The sequence below is a fragment of the Leopardus geoffroyi genome, chromosome B1, assembly GCF_018350155.1.
Source record: "Leopardus geoffroyi isolate Oge1 chromosome B1, O.geoffroyi_Oge1_pat1.0, whole genome shotgun sequence".
Lineage (NCBI taxonomy): Eukaryota > Metazoa > Chordata > Mammalia > Carnivora > Felidae > Leopardus > Leopardus geoffroyi.
In genome coordinates this window covers 149,631,955-149,645,532 of record NC_059327.1, presented here as the reverse complement: position 1 = coordinate 149,645,532, position 13,578 = coordinate 149,631,955, and the positions used below count along the sequence as shown (strand labels likewise).

At 38.7% G+C, this 13,578-nt stretch overlaps 2 protein-coding genes across 7 annotated transcripts in view; both read right to left on the bottom strand.

Annotated features, from left to right (window-relative positions):
- The window catches only part of LOC123596453 (transmembrane protease serine 11B-like), a 23,599-nt gene extending 16,948 nt beyond the window's left edge, over positions 1 to 6,651 (bottom strand). Inside the window, 2 exon segments of the mRNA XM_045474944.1 lie at positions 2,146 to 2,249; positions 6,295 to 6,651. Of these exon segments, the coding sequence (XP_045330900.1) occupies positions 2,146 to 2,249; positions 6,295 to 6,651 (461 nt within the window).
- LOC123595908 lies at positions 6,007 to 13,578 on the bottom strand. Of its 6 annotated transcripts, none has more exons than XM_045473860.1 (3): positions 13,387 to 13,578; positions 13,051 to 13,155; positions 6,007 to 7,971 (listed from the first exon to the last, which is right to left on the bottom strand). In XM_045473860.1, the coding sequence occupies exons 2-3, from the start codon at positions 13,062 to 13,064 to the stop codon at positions 6,876 to 6,878; spliced, it is 1,110 nt and encodes a 369-aa protein (XP_045329816.1). In that variant the 5' UTR covers positions 13,065 to 13,155; positions 13,387 to 13,578; the 3' UTR covers positions 6,007 to 6,875. The 6 variants fall into 6 exon arrangements, with proteins under 6 accessions (XP_045329816.1, XP_045329820.1, XP_045329818.1 ...); XM_045473864.1 differs by having other exon boundaries at positions 6,007 to 7,939; XM_045473862.1 differs by lacking the exon at positions 13,051 to 13,155 and having other exon boundaries at positions 13,314 to 13,578.

Here is a 13,578-nt window from a genome sequence, read left to right as displayed (position 1 = left end):
AATATGTTTTGGATTAGCCAGGTGGAGGTTAGTCTGGTAGCTTAGTCTTTCTGAGACATGCAAATTAGTTTGAAGGACTTAAACATTTATGTAGCCTGAGTGGTGACTCTAAAGTGGCTGAAATGGTTTCTATACAACGAATCACTATGCTACAGCTTATAAAATATTTTTCGTTGAAAGCTTCTTTTAGAAGCTCTGGGAAGTGGTCGAGAATACATACTGTTGACTAGAGCACTGATGCTTTTCTCCCCCTCATTATGGATATCTTCCTATCATAAACAATTAAGGAGATACTTTTATATCTAAAAGATCACAGTGGTGTGTGATGTATTCAACCTTTCCTCCAGAAAATGTGATACTTGGGCTCGAGGAATTGGTCATTATTTTTGAATAATAGCTGAAATTATTAAAATGAAGTTCTAAATATTTTAAAAGTTCCATTCATGAAACAACTTACTTTCTCATTTACCAAATTAATCTTGGCCATTTTTTAAAAAACTTTATTTATTTTTAGAGAGCGAGCAAGAGAGAGAGAGAAACAGGTGGGGGTGGTGGGGAGAAGCAGAGTGATAGGGAGAGAGAATCCCAAGCAGTTTCCACGCTGTCAGCACAAAGCCCAAAGCAGGGCTGGAATTCACAAGCCTTGAGACCATGACCTGAGCCGAAATCAAGAGTTGGATTCTTAATCTCCTGAGCCACCTACATGCCCCTTGGCCATTTTTAAAGACAGAAACCTGCCTTCCAGGATGAACTCATTTAACAAAGAGAATTGGTTAAAAATTAATCTACAATGAATTTAACCAACTGTATGTACATAATTAAACTATAACTGCCTCATTTTTGTATTGAATCTAATTCAAGCTAGGGCTCATCATTATTCTGGTATAATCAACTGTTCACCTTAATCAATTACAATAATAATGTCGATAAAAATAATGGTAACTACACGATTCACAATTTTAAAACATCAGTCTCACTATAATTTATCCCCACAGTCCATACCAGGAATCATTTCCTAGATTATATTCTAACTACATTCTGATATTGCATTAGCTGTTAAACCACAAAGCATAAACATAACTATAGTTTTCATTTATTAGAACTTCATTTACAAACCATTTGAATTAGATGCACCTGAATTCTGTTATACAGTGAACAGCATGTTAAAAAGCAAGATTCCAGTGCTAAATTCCCCAAATTTTATAAAGATAAACCTTCCCCCCCCCCCAGAGGACTTTAAATCATTAGGGAAAGAGTTGTGAATAAGGAACAGGGAAATTAATGATCAAATGAGTTGAATGATCTCCACCTCTAACTTTCCCCTAAATTCTAGAAAAGCAGAGAGCCTAAAGAAGGGAATTCATTTCAAAATCTATGAAGTTCTGAGCCCCTCTGTAGTCTGCCTGCTGCCAATTCAGGACCTAAGTTACAAAGTACATTATTCCAAAAATCCATGATGGAATTTATATTTTTAAATTATTTCCCAGAAAACATTTTCATATTAGAAGATACGATTTCAGTTACATTACTAAAGAACAAAAATGGTAGGGTTCTTATAAAAAAAGTAAGCAAAATTTTGCTAAAACTGGATTCTTTTATTCCAACTTTGTAAAACTTTCCCAGAGACTTCGCAGAGCCTTTAAACCTCAAAAACAGTAGCATGTTTTTTAGCAGTGTCTAGAAATAAAAATCTAACTTATAGAAAGCAACCAGTTTTTAAAAAGCTAGAAGATACTCTAGCAACTTGCTAGGGTTTGTAACTTACCTCCCAGATAAAATCCCATTTACCTGTACATAATATTCTGATTGTTGTGGTGGTGTCAGGGACAATGGTGGTGGTGATGATGATGGTGACAACGATGATAGTGATAATTAAAATGACCTCTTAGAGTAGCTTTTAAGGTGATCAATGTTTCACAGGCTTATGTGCTACATTCAGTGTTGATTGGTTTGTTTTTATGGGCTGTGTGAAATGTACAGAACAAATATGATGAAACTTGTCTGACTAGTACTAATGACTACCATTTTTCTATGGTTTCAAGAGAGGAGTCATCCAGGGAATCACAAACTTCCTTGACTTGACTATTTAGAAAAAAATAACAGCCTAGTCTTAGATTGGTCACCTAGAAGGTACAGCCAAGAAACCGGTTTGTGGTAAAGAGGGATAATCCTAAATCTGTGTTTGACCGATCCATTATACTGGCTTCTTCTTCCACAGTTTGACATCGGCTATAATGAGGCAGAAGTTTCTGTCAAATGATTTTTCACAAGGTATCCATTTTAATACAACTAGTATTGCCATCATTCTGATGTAAATGAATTGTATTCATTATGGTTTACATTTAAATTTCCCTAATTGCCAGTGAGAATGATTCTCATTCTCATTCTGGGCTTTCTCTTCTGAGAATTCTATTCATATATCTAGCTTACTTTTTCTATTAGGTTATTTATCTTTTTTTTTTTTTTTATGGATATGTGTGAGTTCTCTCTGTATACCGGATATTGCAATTCTGCATGTAAGGAGCTTGGAGGTTGCCATTCCATCCTAATAATAAGTATAAAGCTTAACAGACTTTGAAATCAACAACTCATTTTGGATCCATAATAGAGAGGAGGACACAGAGCAAACAACTGCCCCAAATATTGGAAAGATAGAGAATACATTGAGTCTTGACTTAACGGAGTCAAGACTCAAGAGCAGAAAACATCATGGGAACCAGGGCTGGGATAGGAAAACCTGAACTGTAACTGACAGTTGGAGTTGTTGGAGATTTGGTATGGATAACTCTGAGAGTTAAAAACAACAGAGGGGTCCAGTTACAGGGGGACCCCCACAGTATTGTGAAATTTACTTCCAGAAATTCAAACAGATTCCCACAATACATATCAAAGAAAAAATCTCTTTGGGCTTCTGGCAGGGAGAGGGAAAACAAATATTCTGGAGTACTCTATAGTTCTTAAAAGGCCTGACAGTGGGGACAACTAGTTAATCAAAACCTAACCTGTTGGGGTATTAGCAGAACCTAACTGACCTGGGAAAGGGAAATACCCAACCTCAGACCATTCTGCCTTCCTGGAAACACGGGGAAAAAAAAACTGAGAAAACACTTGTGAAGTTCATAGGGCAGAGGCATAGGCACACTAAAAGATTACACTTAATCTTCAGTCTATAGAACACTTTTCTTCTCCCTACACCTTACCACATCACTAAAATTCTGTTTATAGTAGCTCATTTACCTGGTATATCATGTCCAGTTATCAGGGAAAATTTACAGGACATACCAAAAGGAAAAAACAAAACAAAACAAAACAGAAAAACCCTCAATTTGAAGAGACAGAATAAGCATCAGAACCAGACATAGCAGGGATGTTGGAATTATTATACCAGGAATTTAAAACAACTATGATTAATAGCTATGGTTAAAGCTGATAGCTTTAATGGATAAAGTAGAGGGCATGCAAGAAAAGATGGGAAATGTAAGCAGAGATGGAAATACTACAAAAAAAAAAAAAAAGAAGAAGAAGAAATGTTAGAGATAAAACAAAACCAAACACTAAAATAGAAATACATAATGCCTTTGAAGGGACATAACAATCCTTAGTGTGTATGCCTAACTATAGTGTCAAACTGCGTGAAGCAAAAAGCAATAGAACTCCAAGGAGAAATAGATGAATCCATCACCATAGTCTGAAACATATACAGAAACACATCTATATCAGAAATGGACAGATCCAGCAGCCAGAAAATCAGGAACAGCACAGTTGATCTTAACACCATCAATCAACTGGATATAATTGACACCTATAGACTACTTCATCCAACAATAGAATACATATTCTTCTCAAAAGCACATGGAATATTCATCAAGGGGGACCACATTCTGAACCACAGAACACACCCTGACAAATTCAAAAGAATAGAAATCATACAATGTCAGCTCTTAGACCATAATGGAATTAAACTGGAAATAGCAATAATAGAAAGGTAACTGGAAATCCCATAATGTGGAGGTTAAATAACATACTTCTAAATAACATTGGTCAAAGAGAACTCTCAAAAGAAATTTTGAAATATTTTGGAACTAAATGAAAACAAAACCACAACATGTCAAAACTCATGTGAAGCAGTGCTTAGAAAAAAATGTATAGCATTAAACTCATATACAGTTGGCCCTTGAACAAAAAGGGGCTTAGGGATGCTGATCCCACACCACCCCATGCAGTCAAAAATCTGCATATAACTTGACTCCCCCAAAACTTAACTACTAATAGCCTACTGTTGACTGGAAGCCTTACCAATAACATAAACAGTTAACACATATTTTGTATTTGTATTACATATCTTATTCTTACAATAAAGTAAGCTAGAGAAAAGAAAATATTATTTAGAAAATTTTAAGTAAGAGAAAATACACTTACAGTACCGTAAAAAATCTGTAAGTGAACCCGTGCAGTTCTAACCTGTGTTGTTCAAGGATCAACTGTATTTGATTTACTTCGTCCTATTGTAAATGGTATTATTCTGTAAATTTTGTGTTATACTTGTTGCTGGCATATAGAAATAAAATTGATTTTTGTATATTGAACTTCTTTCCAGAAAACTGACTTATTTATTTTTTCTAATTTGAACTTTCTTTTGAATATTTACCATACACCTATATCATCAAGTCATCTGCAAATAAGAATAGAATTACTACTTCTTTTTCATTGCTTATATTTTTTATTTTGTTTTGGTTCATTGGTTGACTCATTGTTTTATCCTTATGTCACAGAACTCTAGTACATTGCTGAAAAAAAATGATAATAGCAGGCATCCTTCCTTTGCTCTCAGTTTCAGGGAGAGGCTTTCAGTGTTTCTGCCGGAGACCAGCTCCAGCAACTAGGGGTTCTCGAAGGAAGAACAGCGTCGGTGAAAATAAAACAAAACTAAAATAAAAGAAAACTAAAAATAAAAATGGACACAGACAACAGCAGTGTGTTGAACTAGCCGATTTATTGTAGCAAACGTGGCATTATATTTGCTAGTGATTTCCTTGTAGCATACGTCATCTACGTTTTTCTCACATTACCTAATTTTAAAAACGTTCCTATGTGTAATCAACCTTTAGGAAATAACATGGTGATTTTCCCGTAATGTTCCCACATACACTTTGATTATTGATTAATTTCTTACATTATTCCATTATGCATCTGCGTTTATCTATAATTATCTATAGTCTATGAGCATTTGCTTTGCTGTTCGCATGAAAGGCCCTCCATTTCTCAACACCTCAAGTGGAACAGTTACAGGGACATGACCTCCTAACCACTTGAAGCCAGAAGAACAATGTGTTTGCCTCGGTCCGAGGTGCCAGAAAGGGGCTGAAAAAGCCTTAGAAACCCATGCCTCATACGTTCTCAGAGAGACAATGCACCTAGGAACCAATGAACCATTCTGTACCTTAACCGACTAGGTTCAGTCATCATCTGGAATGCCTCCGGGGGGCCAGGTGGGGCTATGGGTTGAAGTCACCTGTGCCCAGAGACACACTCCTTAGTTGCCGGAGTGAGGCTTTCAAATCCTTATGTCTCTCCTTTACAGGCCCTCTTTGCTGGCAAATGCATGAGGCTATCCTTCCTGTAAGTAGAGGAGTCTCCATAGGGGATGGCAAGGGCTAAACGTAAGGCTACACAATTTCTTGCAGAACCTTACTTTCTTCCCTAATGGTTCTTTTCCCAGAGGGCCTGTCGAGGGCAATTCCCCGACAGACAATACTCCAGGTTGTTTTAAGGCCGAATTACCTAAAAGCGGGAGTGCAAGAAGCTTCTGTGTCTGTGGGCCGCCTTGCAGTCACCAATCCGTCCACAGCCCGGGCTTTGCCACTCAGGCTGAGATAGCTCGGCTTCCAGCATCTCCCCCTTTTTATTTTTTAATTTAATGGCATGAGGTTCCATTGCCAGCCCCTGGATACTACCCCTCAACAGTCTGACGATGACTGGAAGCAGAAGAAGAAGAATTATCAATCCTCCAATCAAAGCCACTTTAATCATAGTGGTAAAAGAGCTTTTATGAGAGACATAAGAGGATACATTTTGAAAAAATGTGTTTGATATTTGTGAGGCAGAAAACTCAGCCTCAGCTTGACTAATCTCACGAATACGTAAAGAATTTAAATCAAAATTTAAATCTGAGTGATTCCAGATACCTAGGATATGATTTTTAACTCTCTCCCAAGAATACAGAGATTCATTAACTTTTAGGGGCATTACACAAATCCAATGAAAATCAATATGACATCTCAAGGCAAGGCGAACCTTAAAAGATGTCTGTTCCTGACCAATCATGGGAACAGCTTCTTCTAAAGCATTAACCTTAGAGTCTAGTTTTCTATCTATAATTTCTTGTGTAGGTAAAGCCATAGATACATTTTTTGATAATTGATCAGTAAAAGTTGCTGTGTGAATTTCTTGAGATAAGGCTATAGCAGAAAGCGAAAGGGAAGTTGCTAAAGCTATAAATGCTGTAATTCCAAGAATAAGAGGAGCTACAAAGCGACGACCACAAACAAGAAGTGCATTTACATCCTGCAAAGCTTGCAAACCATAACTATCAAACCATGTAGTATTTAGAGTGACAGGAACCATTAAATATGGGGGTCGCTGAACAATCATCAGTGTTTTTACATTTGTTAAAGGGGAAACACAATTTGTAAGATTACAGCGGATACAAGATACATGATATTTGTCAGCATACTCAGAGATATTTAAGGAATTATAATCTCCGGAAATTAAAAATGCATATGGAGACTGTAAGCAAGCCTGTACCTGATATCTGCTCTGATTTTCCGGCCTGCACAGTGTTAACCAGTTTTGTGGCAGCAATCACACGCCATATTTCAGATTGAAAATATCCTGCCTTTTTTTGTAGAAATAGTCAAGATGCTTGGTACCCATCCATTAATATGCCATCTATTAATTGGAATGCGGCGAGGGATATATTCATTTTTCCAAGAGTATCTAACATTAGTTGATTCCAAGAAAAGCCTATAGTCTACAGAAGAATCTGCACAACTTCTATCAATTACAGTTAAATATGTTCCAGGAATAACAATATGAATCTCCTTTTTATAAGCACAATATCTCCATTTTGGGAAGCCTATTTTAGGGTTAACAAAGGCCCATTCCTCATTAGTGTCATCCTTCTCTGGAGGAGATGCTGCACAAACAGGGAGGGCTTTCGGATAATCTTTAGGAGTAAACATTTTAGGAGAAGAGTCTCCAGGTAAAAGCAAAATTAGAGACCATAGGAGTCTTTTGTCTGCAACTGCATAATTAGGAGAATCTGTCAACAACCCCTTATAAGATGTTGGAGCACAACCATTAATGGAGGGAGCCTCATCCTTTATAGTATTGGGGATAACAAAGCAGATAGGAACAGAACTTGAAACTCCATAAAAGGAGAAGTTTTTAGGATTAACAGCCTGTCCCAATTGAATAGGAGACTGAGTTCCTCCCATCAAAGAAGGAATGTTAGTATAAAGTGGAATAACCTCATTCTCCCAAGTTACCCGTTGAAAGGAAGGAGGGTTAGGTGAATAAGCCCAATAAGAAGTACCCGGTTTGTCACATTTTGCCTGACAAGCTAAAATGGCAAGTATAGCAACAAAAAGAGTAAAAGGAGAAGGTTGAAGTCCTTGGTTGAGAACCAGTCTCTCAGCTTCATTCGTCAGTTTCTTTATTTGGCCCCATGCTGGTGGACTGCTGTCTTGAGTCGCTTGGGTCAGTCTGTGCCATGGCATCGGGGTTGGTCTCAGCGGTTGCCAGTCGTCTTGAAGGTGAAGTTCTCTCATGCGATATGTCAGTTGTCCTCCTCGGCTCTCCTCCGATAGACATCTCTTGCGTTGAGTCGATGTGTGGAAAGATGGAGGAGGTGGTGGCGGGTTGAACATGTCTAATGAGTCTGTCCAGAATCCACAAAGGAGAATCTGAATCCTGTGGGAAAACACAAGCATATCCTCTCCCACAAGTTAGTAAAAACATCAGGCCCTTTCCATGTTCCTGTAAGAAGATCCTTCCATTTTACCAATGGTTTAGGAGCATCAAGATCAGGGTTCCAGTGACGCTGCGTGGCAGAAATGCCTGCAGTATCCACATTAAAATTATTAATAACAAACATGGCATGGCTCAAAATATGATGAGGGGAGCTATACTTAAGCTCTCCTTCTTGCAGTTTGGTAGTTTGATGTTTTAAAGTCTGATGGGCTCTTTCTACAATAGCTTGTCCCTGAGGATTATAAGGAATTCCTGTAGTATGTTTAATGTTGAAGGTGTTGGAGAATTGCTTAAAAGCTTTTGAAGTATAGGTAGGTGCATTATCAGTTTTTAAAATTTTTTTTTCAACATTTATTTATTTTTGGGACAGAGAGAGACAGAGCATGAACGGGGGAGGGGCAGAGAGAGAGGGAGACACAGAATTGGAAACAGGCTCCAGGCTCCGAGCCATCAGCCCAGAACCTGACGCGGGGCTCGAACTCACGGACCGCGAGATCGTGACCTGGCTGAAGTCGGACGCTTAACCAACTGCGCCACCCAGGTGCCCCCAGTTTTTAAATGAAGTGGCATACCTAAATAAGAAAAACAATAGAACAGGTGCTGAATGACATCTTTGTGGGCTTCTCCAATTCTGGCTGAGGCTAGAGTTAATGGGAGTAAAGTATCTGTAGTAACATGTACATAGGAAAGTTTCCCAAAGCTGGAAATGTGAGTTACATCCATCTGCCATGAATCATTAGGTCGTAGGCCTCAGGGATTAACTCCCATAGATTGTGCACTGACATGCATAGGACAAGTAGGACAATCTCTTACTATCTGTCTAGCAGCTTCTCTGGTAATCTGAAATTGATATCGTAAGGCAGCAGCATTTTGGTGATGAATTTTATGAGCTCTCTGAGCATCCTCTATTGCTGTTCCCAGAACAAACTTTGTGTACTTATCAGCCAATGCATTTCCCTCATGTAAGGGCCCTGTCAAATTACTGTGAGCCCTGATGTGACCTATGTAAAAAGGATCTCTTCTTTCATGAATCAAATTTTGTAATTCCAATAAGTATCTAGAAATAGTAGTTTTATTAATAGCTATTGTAGCAGTTTCTATATGGGGAAAGAGCTTAACCACATATTGAGAATCTGTATAAAGATTAAAACTTTGTTCAGTTAGTGTGGAAAAAACAAACAGGATTGCCATTATTTCTGCCTTTTGAGCTGAAGTTTCCTGAGTCTCTTGTATATGTGGGTGATAGTCAATAATAGCCACAGCTTTTCCATTGGGTGAACCATCAGTAAATACCAGAGATGCATTAGGAATAGGAGATGATTTACATTTCTCTGGAAATATAACAGGATGTTCATGAAGGAATTGTAATATAGGATTTTTTGGCAAATGAAACAGTATTTCGCCTCTAAAATCACTCAGAGCTATTTGCCAATTTTCATTGGATTCTATTAAATCTTGTAATTGGTTTTTGTTATAAGGAATAATATTATGAACATCCCTACCAAAGATCTCCATGCTTCTTCTTCTGTCCTTAGTTATTAAGCTGGCAGTCAAATCAATGTATGCTGTTAATATTTTCTTTCCAGTAGCTGGCATATGTAACCATTCAAGTGACCCCTCCTGCCATAGGCAGCCTGTTGGAGTATATATTGTGGCCAGAATTATTAGAGACCAAGGTAAATTATAGTTGATTCACCTTAAAATCTACTTATTAATGGCTTATTCTACCATATTCAAGGCTTCGGAGGCCTCAGGAGTTAAAGTTCTTTTAGATAAGGGATTAGAGTCTCCCTGTAATAAATCAAATAATGGTTTTAAATCGGCAGTGGGAATCTTAAAAAATGGCCTAATCCAATTAATATCTCCTAATTGTTTTTGGAAATCATTTAAAGTTTGTAAATTGTCCTTTCTAAGTTGCAAAGACTGAGGTGAAACTGTATGTGTGTTTAATATCCGTCCCAAGTATGTATGGATTTTTTCTGGTGCCACCTTTAACCCATGAGACGACAGGGTGGAGGTGGTTTTGATTAACACTTCTTGTAAAAGTGTCTGGTCCAGATGAGCGATTAATATGTCATCCATATAATGGACCAAATAAAGGTCAGGATAAAGGTCTCTTATTTCTGTTAAAGCTTGATCAACATATTTTTGACATAAGGTAGGACTGTTTTTCATACCCTGTGGCAACACCCTCCATTGATATCTTTGATAAGGCTGCTTAGGATTATCTGATGGCAGACTGAAAGCAAAGTACTTGCTTAAAGGAATGGTGGACTTAAAGGACTTAAGGACTTAAAGGAATGGTGAAGAAAACAATCCTGCAGATCAATAATAATTATGTTATGAGTGGATGGTACTGCCACAGGAGAAGGGTTGCCTGGTTGAAGAGAACCCATATCCTCCATAGTAGCATTTACTGCCCTTAAGTCTTGTAATAATCTCCATTTTCCTGATTTTTTTTTTTTAATGACAAAAATAGGTGTGTTCCATGGACTATTGGAGGGTTCTATATGCCCTGCTTCTAACTGTTGCTGTATTAACTCTTTTGCTGCCTGTAACTTTTCTAAGGGTAGATACCATTGTTCCACCCAAACTGCACTGTCATTTATCCAATTAATGGGATCAGCAGCTCTTTCAGCAATGGCCTCCATTAAAAATTTTGATATCCAAGTCCCTGTCTTTTAACATTAGATATTGTCTGTATAGGTTTTTTAATGTCCTGATTGTGTTTTCCCAGTCCTTTATCGGGATCAAAATGCATCTGTAGCATCTGTGCAGGCACCTTGTCATCTGGACTATATAGCAGCATCCCCATGTGGGATAATATGTCCCGTCCCCATAGCGTTATAGGGAAAGTGGGAATTAAATAAGGACAAAAAACTCCAGATTGACCCTCCTCGTTAGCCCATGGCAAAATTTGTGTGCTTTTAGCAATAGAAGGAGCTCTTCCTATACCTATAAGTCCTACAGGAGCAGCTTTAGCGGGCCACTCAGAAGGCCAATCCTTTCCTGCAATACAAGACACATCTGCGCCTGTATCGAGCAAACCTGTAATTTTTTCCCCTTGAATTAATAACTCCTTAAGAGGTTGCAAAGCTGTGACTTCTTGGATCCAAAAAACCAAATAACTAGACCCAAATCACTTTGGACCTCTATCTTGTTGAGAGGCTACTTTTCCTGTCTCATGGTAAGGCAATAATAATAATTGTGCTATTCTTTGTCCTTTCTCTATTTGAACTGTTCTTGTTGGAGGAGAAACGAGTACCTGGAGTTCTCCAGTGTAATCTGCATCAATCACTCCTGGAATAATTGACAGCCCTTGTAAGGCCATAGAGCTTTGACCCAAAATGATTCCCACTATGCCTTTGGGCAAAGGTCCTTTTACCCCAGTGAGTATAGGGGTAACAGCCACATCTGGTGTTAATATTGTTGAGGTCGAGGAACGTAGGTCCAATCCTGCGCTCCCTGGAGTGACTTTGAAGAGTTCTAAGACGGGACAAAAGGAATGAACGGGTTCAGGGAAGATGCCCCACTTATTGTCTGGGCCTGGGGCAGGCCCCTCTGCCCGTTTCCCGAATTCCCTTGATTAAAATCTAACTCCTTGTTAGGGTTCAGAGGAGTGCCATCCTTATGAAACATGGACCTACAATATTTGGCCCAGTGAAATCCCTTCTGACAGCGAAGGCAAAGTGCCTGAGGAAGGCGAGTATTTACATTTTGTCCGGACACTTGAGAAACAAATCTATTCTGGGGACATTGCCGACTAAAATGCCCTGGTTGCTTACATGTAAAGCAATTTACATTAAGACCCTTTAAAGGTTGTTTACCATTTTTATTAGACAATCCTTGCATGAATTGAGAATAAGTTTCTCCTTTCAGGGCTGAAGCAATAGCTACTCCCTGTATAAAAGCAGGACTGACATCCACATTGTTTGACATAATTGGTTAAAGAGCCAGTTTTTCGTATAGACTGCAGCAAAGACTGACAAGTAGTACTGGAATTTTCAAATGCAAGCTCCTTTACCAAAATGTTGGCTGCTTCCTCATCTGTTATAACTCTTTTTACTGCCACCATTAGGTGAGAGACAAAATCCTCAAAAGGCTCCTCTGCCCTTTGTTTAACATTCCCTAATGCTGTTGCTTTTTCCGTGGTGACTGGCAAGGCCTTCCAAGCATTGACTGCATAGGAATTTACTTATGCAAGAACATCCTTGTCTAAATACATCTGACACCAGGCAGTATTATACTCTCCTCTTCCTAGCAACATGCTAAAGTCATAGGGGCATCCTTGGACTTCCTTTTTATAGAAACCTGCCTCTTAGCCAATTCCTCATATTCTGCCCTCCATAACAAGTAATTACCTCCAGACAAACAGGCCTTGGCCACTTGCGCCCAATCATAAGGTGCCATCCATCGGTTAGACAGTGTATCCAAAAGAGTTAATGTATAAGGAGCAAGAGGACCATAGTCCTGACATGCAGCCTTTAATTCCTTGAGTATTTTATATGGCAGAGGTTCCCAAGAGATCTCCTCATCAAATTCGCCTCCATACATGACAGGAAAACATTGAGCAAATTCAATATCCCCTGCCTGTTCTGCCTGTCTTAGTGCAGCCAAAAAGCCTGAAGTTCTATGGACCTTCTGTCGTGCCAAGGTCATTGGAAGAGGGGGACGATGTGGCAAACGTCTAAACAATTTATCACAATGTAAAGGACTAGGGGGAGCCCGAAAAGGTGTAGGAGGCTCTTTATTATTTAGTGGAGCTGCACAAACCCCTATAGGGCTTCCCTCATCATGATATTTGGCTGCAGCATCCTCCAAATCTTGTTCCTCCTCAGGTGTAAGCTTATTGTCATCAGGCAGGGCCGAAGCCAGCATTGCCTGAGACTTAGCAGGAGAAAGCAAAGGAGTACCTTCCTCTAAAGAAAAATTCTCCCATTGGGGGAGTTTTTCAACCTCTTGCTGAGGTTCTAAAACATCTTTAATTAAATTCCAAAGAGCAAAGGCATCTACAGTTACCTTTTCTGGTCCATGGAGAGTATAATACTCCCTAAGCTGATCTCCTACTCTATTCCATGTCTGTAAGTTTACTGTATCTTCTTCAGGAAACCATGGACAGCATTCCTGAATAAAATGTAAAAATTTAGCCAACTGGCTATTAGTAACTTTAATTTTTCTTTTTCCAAGCATATGCAGTAATACTTCAATAGTCTTCTTTCTTTAGACTTAATATGGCCCATAACTTCTCAAATTTTTGTTCTGACTATCCACCCTTAACTTACCTGTCTACGTCTGCAGGGGTCTGCAGCACCCCAGGTGGAGTCCTAGCCCTCCCGAATGCTCCTATCTGATTACCTTTGGGTCCTGTTTGGGGGCCACTTGCTGGAGATGAGCTCCAGCAACCAGGGATTCCCGAAGGAAGAACAGCGTCGGTGAAAATAAAACAAAACTAAAATTAAAAAAACTAAAAATAAAAAACTAAAATAAAAACCTAAAACTAAAATAAAAATGGACACAGACAACAGCAGTGTGTTGAACTGGCTGATT